Source organism: Syngnathus scovelli, chromosome 4 (genome assembly GCF_024217435.2).
Source record: "Syngnathus scovelli strain Florida chromosome 4, RoL_Ssco_1.2, whole genome shotgun sequence".
Lineage (NCBI taxonomy): Eukaryota > Metazoa > Chordata > Actinopteri > Syngnathiformes > Syngnathidae > Syngnathus > Syngnathus scovelli.
The window spans coordinates 13072501-13087130 of NC_090850.1; the positions used below are offsets into that span (position 1 = coordinate 13072501).

The following is a 14630-nucleotide window of genomic DNA, read 5'->3' on the forward strand; positions in this document are numbered from 1 at the left end:
GGACTCCTGCAGCTTTGCCAACTGTGGGGAAGAGCGGTCCATGAAGGGGCTAATGGGCAAGCCCAGGCCTGCTTCTTCATCACCCTGCAAGTAAAAAAAAAAAAAAGTATAGCTAGTGCCGAGTTTTCATACTTCAAATACACTGAGAGAGATGCACTTTAAATGCTTAACATTCAAGTTAGATAAAAAAATGGGACATTTTAATGATATGATCAAAACTCATTCACTGCTGATGTCATATCTTTGGCTTTTAAGAATCCAGACATTCAATACGAGGACGGTATTTATGTACACATTCTTTTGCTGTTGTTCAAGTGGTCTGGAGTGTCTGAAATTGGTTGGCAATGAATGAGTTTGAGGAGCTCCATGAGTAGTCAATGGAATAAACAAGAGGATAATTGATTCCGAAAAGATTAGTTTGTAACAGGCTTACATTTTTATCCTATTGACAGCACTTTGTTACAGGTCTGTTTATTTTTTTTTTTTCCATGACTCTGACCATGTAGCTCAAAGATGCTGGGTTAACAGGAAAGCATGCAGACTGTATACCTGCTCATAAAACTCATTGACAATGCCTTCAGTCCATTTCAAATGAAGATCGCGGACTTTGGCTGGTCCGTTGATGTCTGCCAGCTTGATACACACTTGGCACACCAGCAATCTATCATTCTCATTGGTCCAGTCAATTCCTGGACTGTTCACATCATTGACCTTGAAATCAAACAGACAGGAGACTCATTAAAGCCATTTGCATCATCTATCCGTAACATTCTTAATGGTTTAATTACGTCAACTAAATTAAATAAATATAAATTAAATTAGCAATTCTTATCAGGTACTGACCTTGGAATTGAACTCAGCTAGGAAGTCAAAGTGCTTCTTGAGGTCTGTGGCTAGAATAGCCTCAATGACTAGAAAGCGAAAGCGCTTGAATTCCACATGATCGAGGTTGACCAAAAAGTTGAACTCTGGTCGGGATAGGTACAGGTTCCAGGCGGACGCAGCGTGATGATTCTCCAGCACGGAGCGATCGTTGTACAACACCGCCTGCATTGCACATGAGGGGAAAAGCCAAAGGTGAGAGTAGAAAACTACTATGTAATCTGACAAAATAAAATTGAAGATATTCTAATCGATATAATGCTACCAGCACCACGTTTCACTGTATGTTTAGTGTTTTGTTGGTAATGAGCTTCGTTACGTCTGCTGCACCCTTCAGAAATTATTTTGATATAAATTTCCTATATCAGTCCATGTCAGCACAAAACCTTCAAGCTTCTGCTAGAAAGACAAGAAATTTGTTAGGAATAGCCTACCAGAAAATGTGTAATTTATTTAGGGTTAAACAGAGTTACTTTAACAAAAGACGATAAAATGCGTTGCATTGCAACCGGAGTTACTGAAGCAAGAAATTTCGATAGGCACTTTCCAGCACCAACGATCTTTTGCCAGACATGTATGTCAAAATCATCAGTGATCAATAGGTTCAGGGTTCCTTCTCTTTGCTCTTAACCCACTTTGCTATTTGAACAGGGGCACATACTAGCTGACCTCATCAAGTTTTGCGTCCAAGTGTTAGAGAGACACTGAACATGTGGACTCTATCTCATAACAATGGAGTGTGCTTTGAGTAACATATTTCACAATTAAAGGGACACCTCTTTTTATTAGGTTAATCGGTACTGGGTGCTTCTTTAACCCATGTTCCACTCTTCCATGCCAATTTCAATATTTTTTTACATGTGGTTTTCTGTGATCTTCCTGACAGTAGAGTGTAGACTTAGTGCCAAGTTGTTTGAGGAGCAAGGGGAGAGTAACAGCATTTTTACGACAACACAAAACAGCTTGACTTTGAGTCAGAGGCGCGTAAAGAAAAGGCATGTCAGGTTAATAACGACTATATGGTTAAACCGTAAACGTGAGCATCGCTGTGAGGTTTCTTTAGGACACCAAACACCTGACGAGAGAAACAGTGTAGTTACACTGTATAATTGATTAAAAACAGGAGAGGCAGATTATGTAACCAGTCAGTGCCGTGTGGCGTAAGGTGCAGTGCGCAAGTTGGCTCAAGGGTTCGTTTTTTTTTTTTTTTGGTAGGAGGGTGCATCAGTTGGGAATAAAATGTTAGTCTGCAGAGTTTTTTTTTATATGATTTTGATTTTCAGTCATCAGAAATGACACCAGAAAAACGATTTCTTGATATGATTTTGATCTTCAGCAATCAGAAATGACACCACCACTAAAATGATTCCAAGAGGACTCCCTCCAATAGTTACTTATTCAGGTTCCCTATTTATATTTGGCTGTACCGGATTATGGGAGTATGAATTGAACAATAAAAAAAACATAGCTTCAATGAGCTATTAAAATGTATGTGTATAACCTTAACTTTTCTGAAGACATGTAAACTTGAATCAGCCCAATCGGTTTACCTGAGGAGCATTAGTGGCAACTAAAAAGGCATTAGTGCGACCAGGATGATCATAGTCGTGCATTGCAGCTGCTACATATAGGGCCATGAGCTCCAGAGCTGGGATGTTCCAAGCCAGGCAGCCGTAGCTGTCATCTGATATGGTCGAGGACTTAGACGAGGCGTAGGATATCCTGCCAGGAGAGATCCCACTGTCTGAGTCTGGAACACAGAGTGTTTATAGATTTATTAAAGCCGTAATCTTTGTTAGAAACGTTTAAGACATGACCAAAGACACATTTTTCATTTTATAATGCATTAATTCAGCTGTATTCTCCATTTATTTAGGAAATTAAATAGTCCTTTATATTTATAACATATGATCAAAATCAAGTTTACCGCTAAATATACCTAATTATAATTAGATTTGTCAAATACAGCAAAAAAAACCCAATGACAACTATTTTACATAGACATTTTCAACTTTTTTTTTTTTTAAACAACACTTACAAATAATTTGACTATCTGCTCACTTAAAAAAATCTAATGTGGCCCTTGATCACAAAAAAAGTTCTGCAAAATAATGTAAAACATTGTAAAATATTAAAAGGTTATTTCCAATAAAAAAAAGTAATTCCAAATGCTGACAAGGCAGAAGTCGGCCAGATCGTGCCTGTCAGATTACTCGAGGCTTCTTTCATAGTACCGGTATTTGCTACGGGGAACTCAGTTTAAGTTCACCTGTGTCACTTCCGGTCACATGCTCACTATGGATCTGCTGGAACCCGGGGATTGGTCGAGTGGTCAGGTACCAGACAGCGTGGAGCACATCAGTAGCATGGACTCTGTTATGATCTGCGGGCATTTAATCCAATGCTGTAAATTGACGGCATTTGGCAATGCGTGCAACTTTGCAACACAATGGGCTACTGAGCTCATACAGCAAGACATGAGCACATTCTGATGACACAAGAACAAACAGTTAACATGAATCTTGAAATTTTCTGGAGGCCTAGCGCAGTGTGAGCACATTCTGATGACACGAGAACAAACAGTTAAAATGAATCTTGAAATTTTCTGGAGGACTAGCGCAGTGTGAACACTCACAGGGAATGTCCCTGTAGCCATTTTCCAGGGCAAAGAAGTATGTCATGAACTCTCTCACAGGGATCTTGAATATTTCAAACAGACACGTATCCTGGAAAAGGGTGTAAGTCACCTGGGGAAATACAGACGAGCTTTACTGAAACAAACATCAACGCCACCATCCGTCAATCGCTTGCGCATGCAATGCATAAACATTCAAATCTGCTTTGTTTGTCAATGTGTTGGTTTCAGCTACAAATCAGCCAAGCATTAACAAATGACTTAACAGATGTGCTGATGGAAACAAACAGTATTAATATATTTATCAGGAAGGGGGACCACCACAGGGTACAACAAAAACACACAAGAGAAAATGTTTGTATCAGGGTACTAACATAGCTGAGTATTCTTCCTGTCTTTCCTCCCGTTTTGTCCACCAGGTCAAAAATCTGGAAATTCCAAGTATTCATCTTCTCCATGAGGCCCTCGTGGTCTTCCAGCATCGTGTCTAGTCGAAACTCCTGATCACGCTGGAGTGGACCAATAAACCATTATTGTATTTCATTGCGGGGATTGTTATGCTTGCTGTCATCTTACTGACCCCCAATTCCTGAGTCTGCTTCTCTGTGCTGGGGCTATGTTCCTTCTCAGTTTCCCGTTGCTTCACTGTGCTCTCAGTTTCTCCAGGTAGATCTGCTTCCATGCTCTCCTCCCTGATTGAAGGCTCCCCTAAGAACTCTGGCCCTTCGTCTGCAAGGTCCCACAAAAAGAAAAAAAAAATCTGCAATTCATTCTTTAAAAAAAAAAATCTACAATTCATTCTTCAATCGCTTTTTGATACAAAGTTTTGACAGACACAAACACGTGAACACACACTCGGGAATTCATATAATTGCAGTTTTTTTTCAATATTCCTATATCCCTTGAAGAGCAAGGGTCCACTGCGCAGTTTTAAGTTGTAATATCACTATTCACCACCAGGAGGCAGAAATTTATTCGTTGTGCTTACACAGAATCTTATATTGTTCAAGACTACAAGAAAAGGCCTAATTAAAAATAAAAAGCACTTAATTTTGGGTTGCTCCTCAGCAGTTTTTTTTACGCCATCCTCAAATGGTGTAACTCTAATCCACAGCAGCCCTTTGTACTGGATTAAAAAGACCATCAAGGTGTGTAATTCTTTTGAGAGTTCAAACACTTAGTTGAAAGCAGAAGCTTTTATATATGAATTGAGAAATGTGTTACCATAAATAACATATACCGTATTTGCCGGTGTACAGGTCGACTCGGTGTATAAGTCGACCCCCTAAAATTCGACAGAAATTTACGATTTTATGATATATCCTTTGTATAAGTCGAGCTCAATTGTTGCATTATATTAAACTTCAAAATTCAATATGAGAAATTTATTGACGAAATGTGTTCAAATTCCGGGAGGCCGTGCGCATGCGGCTGTTTATAAGCACCGCGGAGGAGATCGCGGCCGGCGAGCTCGCGCACGCCGCCCGGCACCAACGGGAGGCCGGAAATAGCTCCAAGCCGAGCGGATCGGCACTTTATAAGCACCGCGGAGGAGATCGCGGCGCCTCATTCGACTTCCAGCGGCCGGCGAGCTCGCGCACCCGCCCGGCACATCCGGGAGGCCGTGCGCACGCGCCAAGTGGCCGAAAATAGCCCCCGCTGAGCGGATCGGCTGTTGATAAGCACCGCGGAGGAGATCGCGGAGCCTCATTCGACTTCCAGCGGCCGGCGAGCTCGCGCACCTGCCCGGCACATCCGGGAGGCCGTGCGCACGCGCCAAGTGGCCGAAAATAGCCCCCGCCGAGCGGATCGGCTGTTTATAAGCACCGCGGAGGAGATCGCTGAGCCTCATTCGACTTCCAGCGGGCCGCGCACTCGCGCACGCCGCCCGGTTCAAATTTTCTAAGTGCAACGCACAATGAGATGCATGAGAAACGGCCTTGGTTACCATCACATTTGAAGCTATGAATACGAAGTTAAATTTTATGACTCGGTGTATAAGTCGAGGTCGATTTTTTTGGGTCGATTTTGGATCGAAAAAGGTCGACCAATACACCGGCAAATACGGTAATAAATCAGATATACGTTGGTTCAATGAAAAAAATACATGAGAAACTGCATGGTTCTTGAGGCTACTCTCGTCGCGCTGATGATCATCATCATTTAAGTTACCCATTCCTGAGATATATGCACATACACATATAGACGTTAGTCTATTAACAGATGTAATTTTATATACCTGAGCGCCTGTGTTGGGCCTCGCTGAGAAGGGGCTGATGAAGATCCCCTGAATCGCTACTGGAAACTCCCTTTGACATCTGACGCCCGCAGCTGGTGTGGACAAGTCAAGCCTCATGCATGACTATAATTAAACAATTATGAGCAGGAAGTTCCTAGTATTTTTTTACCTGTTGCAAACAGGTAAAGTGGAGCTGCGGAATGCCTGCTGGAAGTCACATGAACTGAGCGAATAGCCCAAAGGCTTGTGCAGGTTCAGGTTGACACTTGGCTTTGTCAGGAAGTCCGCTGTGTCTGGGAACTCCACAGGCGACCGAGTGACCAGGGAGGATGTTGAACCTGTGTTTACAAACGAAGGACTGTGGCTGGGAGAAGTGACGGGGCTCAGACTAGGAGAGGTCCCTGATGAGGGCAAGACAAAAGGGTTCATTAGTCAAAACAAGTTGAGTGTATTTGTCAGGGACTGCATACAGGAAATATTCGATTGGCGAGTAAAGATGCTCTGCACCAGAGTATATCTTAAATGCTACCGTATTTTTCAAATTTAAAAACTTAAAATTTACTCAAAAAACCAGTGTGCCTTAGAATGCAGAGCGCCTTATATATGGATCAATTGATGAATTTGTTGATCCATACTGGTTGTACACAGCACTCTGCCAAAATGTTTCAGTACGTTTTAGTACGACTAGTAAATTACAAGGTCGCATCGCTTTCAGCATTACAGCAACTGTGGTCAGGGGCGTCACCGAAGTAAGCTACTACTGGTCGATCGTATGACATTTAAAGAAAAACATTTTTCTTTAGGCTAGAATCGCTTGATTGACATACATGTAAAGCTATTGGGAGGCAGTCACAGTGAACCATCCGCCCCCCCCCCTCACTGCAGCAAGCTCGGCATCAAAGCCAACAAGCTAATCAACGCATTAAGCATCACCGCACGCACTCGCTTTTTTCTTTTAAACTAAAGAAAGTTTATGACCAGCAAAAATGAGTGGGGTTACTGGACCAAGTAAGAAACCAAACCGTGTCACTTTCATACGGAAAGGGAGCTGGACGTTACCTCATTGACTGGGTTGACATTCCCATTAGCACAGCACCATCTAGTGGATGCATACCGCAACCCTAGTCAACCCCAGTTTGATGCAGTCGGTTCTATTCTATGCGCCTTTTAATCTGGTGCGCCCTATATATGAAATAATTTCTCAAATAAAAAATTCAATGAAGGTGCGCCTTATAATCCAGTGCGCCTTATAGTGCAGAAAATATGGCAAGTCCCTGTGGCAAGTAAGGAACTAAATGAAGAAATTAGAATATAAATTAAGTTAAAAGAGAACAAAATTATACTTGGAAACCTAGTGCTCAAAGTCTTTGCCATGAGATGTCTTTGAGCTCAGGCAAAAACATTTAACGTATCACTTTGGCGCCATCAGGTGGGACCTTGGTGTCTGTTTATTTGAGTGATGGTGGCTGCTTCGTCTGCATAGTTGTCGACGCTTTGTGTAGGCAGTCCTTGAATGTACCCGGTGCACTGTCTAACCTATAACTGTAAGTATGTTTCGTTTTGGGCAACTGGATCCCACCTGCTCTCCTGGACCCTGCGTGGTAGGTAAGGGTGACAGAAGAAGACCTCTGCTTGGGAATGGTGAGCAGGTTTGCATTTGGCCCATTTGACAGTCCTGAGCTGGACACAACAAAATAAACACATATTGTGAACTGTCATTCTTGCACTTCAGCACAATTGCGGTATAGCTATTAAGATGGAGAAGTGCAATACTGGCATCTTGTGGAGGAAGATAGTTACTACAGTTGTATGATTTCATGTTATTTTCACTTACCTTATAGGTCTTCACGGAAAACTTAAAGCCACAACTAAATCCACTGTGAAGAATGTTTAAGCACTTCCCTGCTGAGGGATGTCTTGTCAGACAGTTTCCAAATAATTAAAAAATATACCTTTAAGGTGTGTTTACACTGGTATACACCAGTACCGTTAAAGTTTGTGATAGCTTATGTTTGGCAAGACATACATTTAATATTCATAGAACAATTTAAGAATCTCAAGAATAGAGCTGTTTGTTTTACAACATACCTGTAGACATGTTTAGTAGTGTTAACAGAATATTTGCAATGTAATTAATTAACATCAGTTTCACCCAGCGAGCAAACCAGTGACACCACAAAAGATTCAATACAAATTTACATCCCATATTTGTTCAATTGTACGGAATTTAGAGAAAGTGAAGGGAGCTGCAAAAGAGTGTTTTGTTTGGGTGTGCAGAAATATGGCTGACAGTGTGACAAGAGCAAAGTGTTGATACCTAATTAAGTTAAGGTCAGGGTGGGATCTCTTGCCGGTGTTACGTTCCCACCGTGACGAATGTGTGTCGAGAGGAGGCAGCACTGAAGAGGAGGTAGAACTCCGCCTGGGCTGAGGAGTAGGGAGGCTGTTTCTGCTGTTCAAACCCTGTAAGAGTAAATGATGTTTAGTATATATACATATTATATTAATGCACCTATAAAACTTTCTCATGTTTAGGAGCAGTGCCTAAGTTCAAACTGCGTACCGTGACAGAAGCTCACAATATTATTGATCAGAATCTTGATCAGAACTTTTATTTGCCAAATGCATCAAGGAATGTGACTTGGCAAACAGCGCTTACAATGAAATATATTTAAATATACTTTTAAGGATAAAAACCCTCTATCTCATTTTTGAAGAACATTTAGATCTACTGAGCTTCTGTATTCTAATGTTGGTCATGATGGCGCTACTTGCTAATTCTTATTTTCAGGTGGCACTTGGTATAAAATGTTTGCAAACCACTGGGTTAGGTTATACTGTATTACCGTAATTGCCGGACTATAAACCGCACCGGATTATAAACCGCACCAGCTAAAATTTAGGGATATTTCAGTTTTTTTCTTACGTAAGCCGCACCGGTCTATAAGCCGCACATGCACACGAGTTTTTTACAAAGAAAGACAGTACATAGAAAGCCTTTTTAACGTTTTAATAACATACTTGAACATGTCTTTCTAAACATTGCCTGTGACGCAGCAGTAGTACCGCAGCAACGCGGAAGTGTACACGCGAGTTATTAGCAAAGAAAGACTGGAGACAGAAAGTTTTTTTTTAAAGCTTTAATAACATACCTTAACATTTCTTTCCAAACACTGCCTGTGACGCGGCAGTAATACCGCAGCAACACGAAAGTAACACAGCAAAGTCACTGAGACGCGGCGGTGACGCGCCGGTAACACAGCAGCAACACAGCAGCAACACGGTAGCACAGCACTAACAGGGCTGGTTAAAAAAAACATAGCAGTAAAAGTAAAAAAAGAGCTGTCTTCATCTTCCTCCTGTGCACTGAAACCATCGAAGTCTTCCTCCTTAGTGTCCGATTGGAATAGCGTTAGATATCCTTCGCCTCACACTTTCTCAGTCTCTCTTTTGTCGTCGGTTTTATGCATTTCTTCGAGTGTGAAGAGGGTCTGTTCATGCTAATCTTATTCATGCACGAAGCGCTAAATTACATTAACCTAGCGAGCAACATGTATAGCTTAAAAGCGGCATCATATGCATTTCTTTTGTCCCCCATAATGACGGTTTGTGTATAAAAGCTTCCTTTCAGTAATGTCCGTCTTGATCGCGTTCTGCGTGATGCGCGAAATGTAAACACAAACTAGCACGTCTTCTTCGGCGCATTATCTCTTCTTCGCCTGTCTTACTCTTGCTTCCTGCTAGAGCGCGCCCTGGAGGCCGGAGGCCGTAAAAATCCATAAGTACGCCGCGCCGCCGTTTAAGGTTCAAAGTAACCTTCTGAATAAAATGCATTAAAAGTTCACATTCATTACAACTTGTTTTTGGTGAGCAAAATGTCAGAAGAATTGAATTTAAATGCTGATTGATTGGGTTTTAATACAATGCAGATGGTCCAAACAGCGCCACTGCTTTGTGTAATCTCTGAGTGACATGGCAGAGTAAGAGAAAGGGTTTAGAGCACAGGTGTCAAACTCAAGGCCCGGGGGCCAGATACGGCCCGCCACATCATTCTATGTGGCCTGCGAAGACAAATTGTGCTTCGAATTCGTGTGTCATTACTAGAATTGCAAATTGTCTTCACTTTTAATAATATCTTTTTTTTTAATATTTGACCAGTTTTTACTCGTCTGATTTGAAAACGAGTTATTTGTCAGTTTGTTTTGTAGCTTTTACTGTATATTATAGTGTTAAGAGTAAAAGTGACCAAGTCATCACAAAAATCACGAAAAAAATCTTATATAAGCCGCACCTGACTATAAATCGCAGGGTCCAAAATTTTGGAAAAAAGTCGCGGCGAATAGTCCGGAAATTACGGCACTATATATTTACCTGCAGGAGGACTATGCAAAAACTAAATATTGAAAAAAAAAACCCTACAAATTGGCAATTTCTACCAAACTGGTGAGGTTGTGTATTAGCAAGATCCGGTTAAACATATTTTGCGTGATTTTATTTGTTTAACAGTTCACCTGAACTGAGGTCAAGGGGGAGGTAATCCAGGAAATGATTTTGTCAAAATAAAAATAAAGTATTTAGAATTGTTCTGCCACGGCTTAGATGTGCGCTCAACTGAAAGCCATTCGACTTTTGCAAATTAATTTTCCTAATGCGTATGTATACCCACCTTAATGGTTTTGCGTTCACTCCTCTCTACTGAGTCATCCACCTCGTCACAGGGGTAAAAGCCAGGGAAAGGGGTAAAAGGGTTGACGCGGGGGCGACACGACCCTGAGAAGGTCCCCATGAGGCTGGAGACACTATGCAGGGTTGAGACAGCGTGGGGCGACAAGGACGAATCCATCAACAGTTCTGACACTAGGTTCCTGGCCTCGTTGATGACTGACAGGTCAACGCCATTGCCGCTCACCGCGCCCTGACATGCATTAAGGGGGAGGAGAGTCAAGGCATTGCCAGAGATTTATGACAACGCATACGTGTTTGGAAGAAAAGCTAACACAGTTCAAGTCCCATAGTGCAATATGCATGTGACCATCACTACACTTTAATTGATCATTGTACACAAATGCCTCATTTGAAAACAATGTACTCTCATGGGAATCATTTAGAAAGTTAAGTCATAACGTTGTAAAAAAAATCCCAAGGAATATGACTTGAGCAAGGTTATAGGGGTCAATTAGCATGTTTGATACTGTATCTGCATATGCAAAGAACTACACTGACCTGATACTGTGGTTTGTACCAGTGTTTTAGATCCCAGTCCCAAAGGATCATCTGAAAAGGAGAGTCACAAACATTCTTAGAAATATGTTCACAGCAGGCAGCGTAAACCTTGCAAGCTAAAATAAAGACTACATTGGAGATTTTCACAGTGAGGCCCTGCAAGGTCACTTCTGTTAGTCCATTCTCCGTGTTATCTAAATACACAGTGTAGTATGAGTTTACATGGTGGATTTGATGCACAGCATGATTTACTTCCCACAGCAGGTATGCTAATGCTTGCTGCCTTACTGAAAGCAGACTGGGGAAGAAAAGTAAACCACTGAAACCACAGCGCCACATCTACAATGAAGCAGAGAGATCTTATCTGACGGCAACTACGTCAGTCGGCCGTATTTCCATGCTATCTGCTGGTAACCAAACAGCGCTTGCGCTCCAGAACAAAATACAGTCAGAATTGCGTAACACAACACCGCAGGGCCTCAAATGACCCAATCTGCTCTGCCTCGATTATGACTTAAGACATAGACATTTTCATGGAATGTAACACTCAAACATTGTCGTCAAAATATATGATTTATCAGGTTTTTCTTTCTTTGAAATGCAAACTGAAGTTTCATGAGACTATGAGAAAAATATGTGGGTCGTTCTAGAATTAGAGGTCATTTTATGTCCTCCACCATGGAATTTCAACTACGTAGTTAGTTGTGTACGTGTACTAAAAGTGATTCTGGGATATTATATCAATAACCAAATAACTTTTTAACACCCACTGAAATGACTTCATTCTCAATTCCATGTGTACCAATGCAAAATTTGGATTATCTTTTTTAATCAAATAGCCAAGTTTGTTCTTGACAATTTAGCATAGCAGCTAAAACAGCTAGCATAGCCAAGTGTTGGACAAAAACTCTCCCATTAGCATTGATTTGTGAATTGTAACCCTGTTAATTTAATTTGAGTAACACTCAAACCAAATTTGTTTTCAATCAAATTAGACTTTAACTGCAAGGGATTTATTCAGTAAAACCTTTGAAATATGTTTCTCAGGTGCCTCACTGTCTGTAATAGGGTTTCAACAAGCAACAGCAAAATAAGATATATGACAAATAAAATATCTGATTTAAAGTGCAGCTGTGCCGGACTAATTAAATTCGATGCTGATCCATCTCCAGTTTTTCTAGAAAACTTAATCATTTATAAAATCACTTTTACAAAGACGTTGCCGAATTGTCTGAAATTTCAGCAATATTTCGCTGTCTTAACTGCAGGCCTGTAAGTACGTAGATTCAAAGTGCTCAAAATACCAGATGAAATCCAGCTTCCCTCTCCCAGCCGCAAGAGGGCAAGGCACACACGTTTGCTTATCCGTTTAGTGCAGTGTTTTTTTCCCATCCTTTATTGACATATTTTATCTGAGAATAATCTCGCGGCACCTCTCAAAACAGAAATCTCACTAAAGTATTATATACACAGTACTGAAATATTTATGATCTTGACCTTAATGATGAGTAGTTGTTGAATGCAACGCTATTATTCTGTTGTATAAACATCCATCCATCTTGTTAACACGTAAATTAATTGGATCTCAAGCCATGGACAGCTAGTGCGTCTCAATTGCTCTGCCTGTCACTAAGAAGCTGAGATAGAGCAGCAACAAAAATAAATTATATTTTGTAAATAAATGTGTATTTTCAGACAAATACAACTTCTCAGGCACAGCATACTAATGCGTCACTGGGAATCAATGCCTTAATGAGAGCGAACGAAATTAATACGTGAAAATGTTATGATTTGGATTTTATTCGAATTGTAAAATAGATTGTAAAAAAGAAAATGAAGGAGAGGGCTCTAACTAAAATAACTGGACACAAATGTGACAAAAATGAAAATGAAATTAACATACAAATTTAATTTTTCTGCTGCATGTGACAAACACAAGACCAGATTGTTCCATAGAGTGGCACAATCCCATCTCTAATCAGGTGCTGCTTCATTAATTAAAGTGGCATGTTGGGTGTTTTTCATCAGAATCTGGACATTGCTGCCAAACATTTAATATGGCAAATAAGCACTGCCATAGCAACCTGACAGAGGCCAGTTAAAGGGTGGGAGAGGAAAAAAATCCCATGACAACAAGATGGCGAAAGATGACCACTTGGCCAGAGGACCGAGAAGGGTTGTTGTCCGCGGAGCAACATGGTGGATCTGGAATAAGCCGGTAGATGAGAAGCCAAGGACATCAACAAGGGAAGAAGCGCTGTTTGTGATGAAAACACAATTTCAGAGCGCAACTACAGAAAAAGAATATATTTTAAACTGAGCTTTTCAATTATATGCCATCCATCTAGATTTTAGACTCATAAGCGTTTTGGGTAAACTAAAAGGACACCTTAGCCTGATCATGCTTTTTTTTTTTTTTTTTTTTTTGAGTCAGAGAAGGAGGAGTTCCTCATAGCGTAAATGAAGCAGCTACGTTGCTATCACAATATCAAAGTCGTGAGAAACAAGAGGACAAGAAACATTTTGTCTTCATTTTCAATGTGCAGAATGTAGACAAAAGTGAGAAAGCGCTTTTCATTGATGAGCGAAGGTGCTGTACTTTTTCTCCCATTGTGGACTCTGTGCATCAGTAAATAAAACAGTGCTCCATGGTGGAGACAGAAGGAATCAAAATGTTACAAAACCATCGATACCAAGTCAGTATCAATATCAGATTGATAACTCAAGGACGGTACATCTTTCAGTGGAACAATTCGCTTCCTCGTGTCTTTAGGAATTGTTGCTGGAATGGATTGGCCGGTGCCATCATTGCCACGCAGGTCAAAACACATAGCTTAATGTATGTGCTACAAGAAAACAATTCTAAAAAAACCGACGGGGTGGGTTGTCTTTCAATGAATAGAAGATATTTTCTTCAGTGATGTTGTGACAACATGACATGATGGTATAGATGAGGTGACAGCCAACTAAGCTGTTGTCACATGCCAACATGCTTGCATAACAACAATACAATACTTTTCACACCAAACACATTTTGATGTTCAAGGACATGCTTGCATTCCGAAGTCATAAACAAACTTGTCAACGGCTCTAACTGACGTGCTTTCCTCTCACTACATACTAAGCCCATATGTGCATTGGAGCAACACAATCAAATGTGGAGGACGTTGAGGGAAGCACCCAAAAAAATTCAACAAAAACATTCTGGGCTTCGAGCATAAAAGCAGGACATTGAAAAAAGAAAGCACTCAACTTGAGAGAAGTCGTAAATAAATTTGAGCAAGCTATAAGATGGCCGGCTAGTTGCACCTGTGTGTCATATTGGCGAGGCTGTAGCACTGTGGTGTGAGAGAATGGACCTTGCGCAAACTGATAAAAACATGCTAACTAGAGCGTGTGTGAGCAGGAGCCGGGAGGGTGGGCCAGAGAAAAGGTATCAATGGCAGGCAGGACATTTGTATGGAGGTACCCATGCTGACGTCAGTCTGCGGCGACCCGCGCTGATAATGAGGACTGAGCTCTGGCTGCCAAGACACGCACAGTCACAGGAAGGAACAAAAAAAAAATATGGAAGACAACATAGAAACTGACGAGAGCTCTGCGGTTTGTCTCTTTGTGTTTTTTTGTTCCACAAGACTAGATAGGCAAAAT

At 41.1% G+C, this 14630-nt stretch overlaps 1 protein-coding gene across 1 annotated transcript in view; it reads right to left on the minus strand.

Annotated features, from left to right (window-relative positions):
* Positions 1 to 14630, minus strand: part of pde3b (phosphodiesterase 3B) — a 39505-nt gene that overhangs the window by 4353 nt on the left and 20522 nt on the right. Inside the window, exons 2-15 of the mRNA XM_049718743.1 lie at positions 10980 to 11030; positions 10423 to 10671; positions 8074 to 8219; positions 7336 to 7436; positions 5926 to 6157; positions 5757 to 5848; positions 4098 to 4246; positions 3892 to 4026; positions 3518 to 3629; positions 3152 to 3265; positions 2433 to 2632; positions 844 to 1047; positions 550 to 711; positions 1 to 84 (exon numbers count right to left, since the gene is read on the minus strand). The exon at positions 1 to 84 is cut by the window's left edge and continues 196 nt beyond it. Coding sequence (XP_049574700.1) covers positions 1 to 84; positions 550 to 711; positions 844 to 1047; positions 2433 to 2632; positions 3152 to 3265; positions 3518 to 3629; positions 3892 to 4026; positions 4098 to 4246; positions 5757 to 5848; positions 5926 to 6157; positions 7336 to 7436; positions 8074 to 8219; positions 10423 to 10671; positions 10980 to 11030 — 2031 coding nt within the window. The remainder of the gene's footprint in view (positions 85 to 549; positions 712 to 843; positions 1048 to 2432; positions 2633 to 3151; positions 3266 to 3517; positions 3630 to 3891; positions 4027 to 4097; positions 4247 to 5756; positions 5849 to 5925; positions 6158 to 7335; positions 7437 to 8073; positions 8220 to 10422; positions 10672 to 10979; positions 11031 to 14630) is intronic.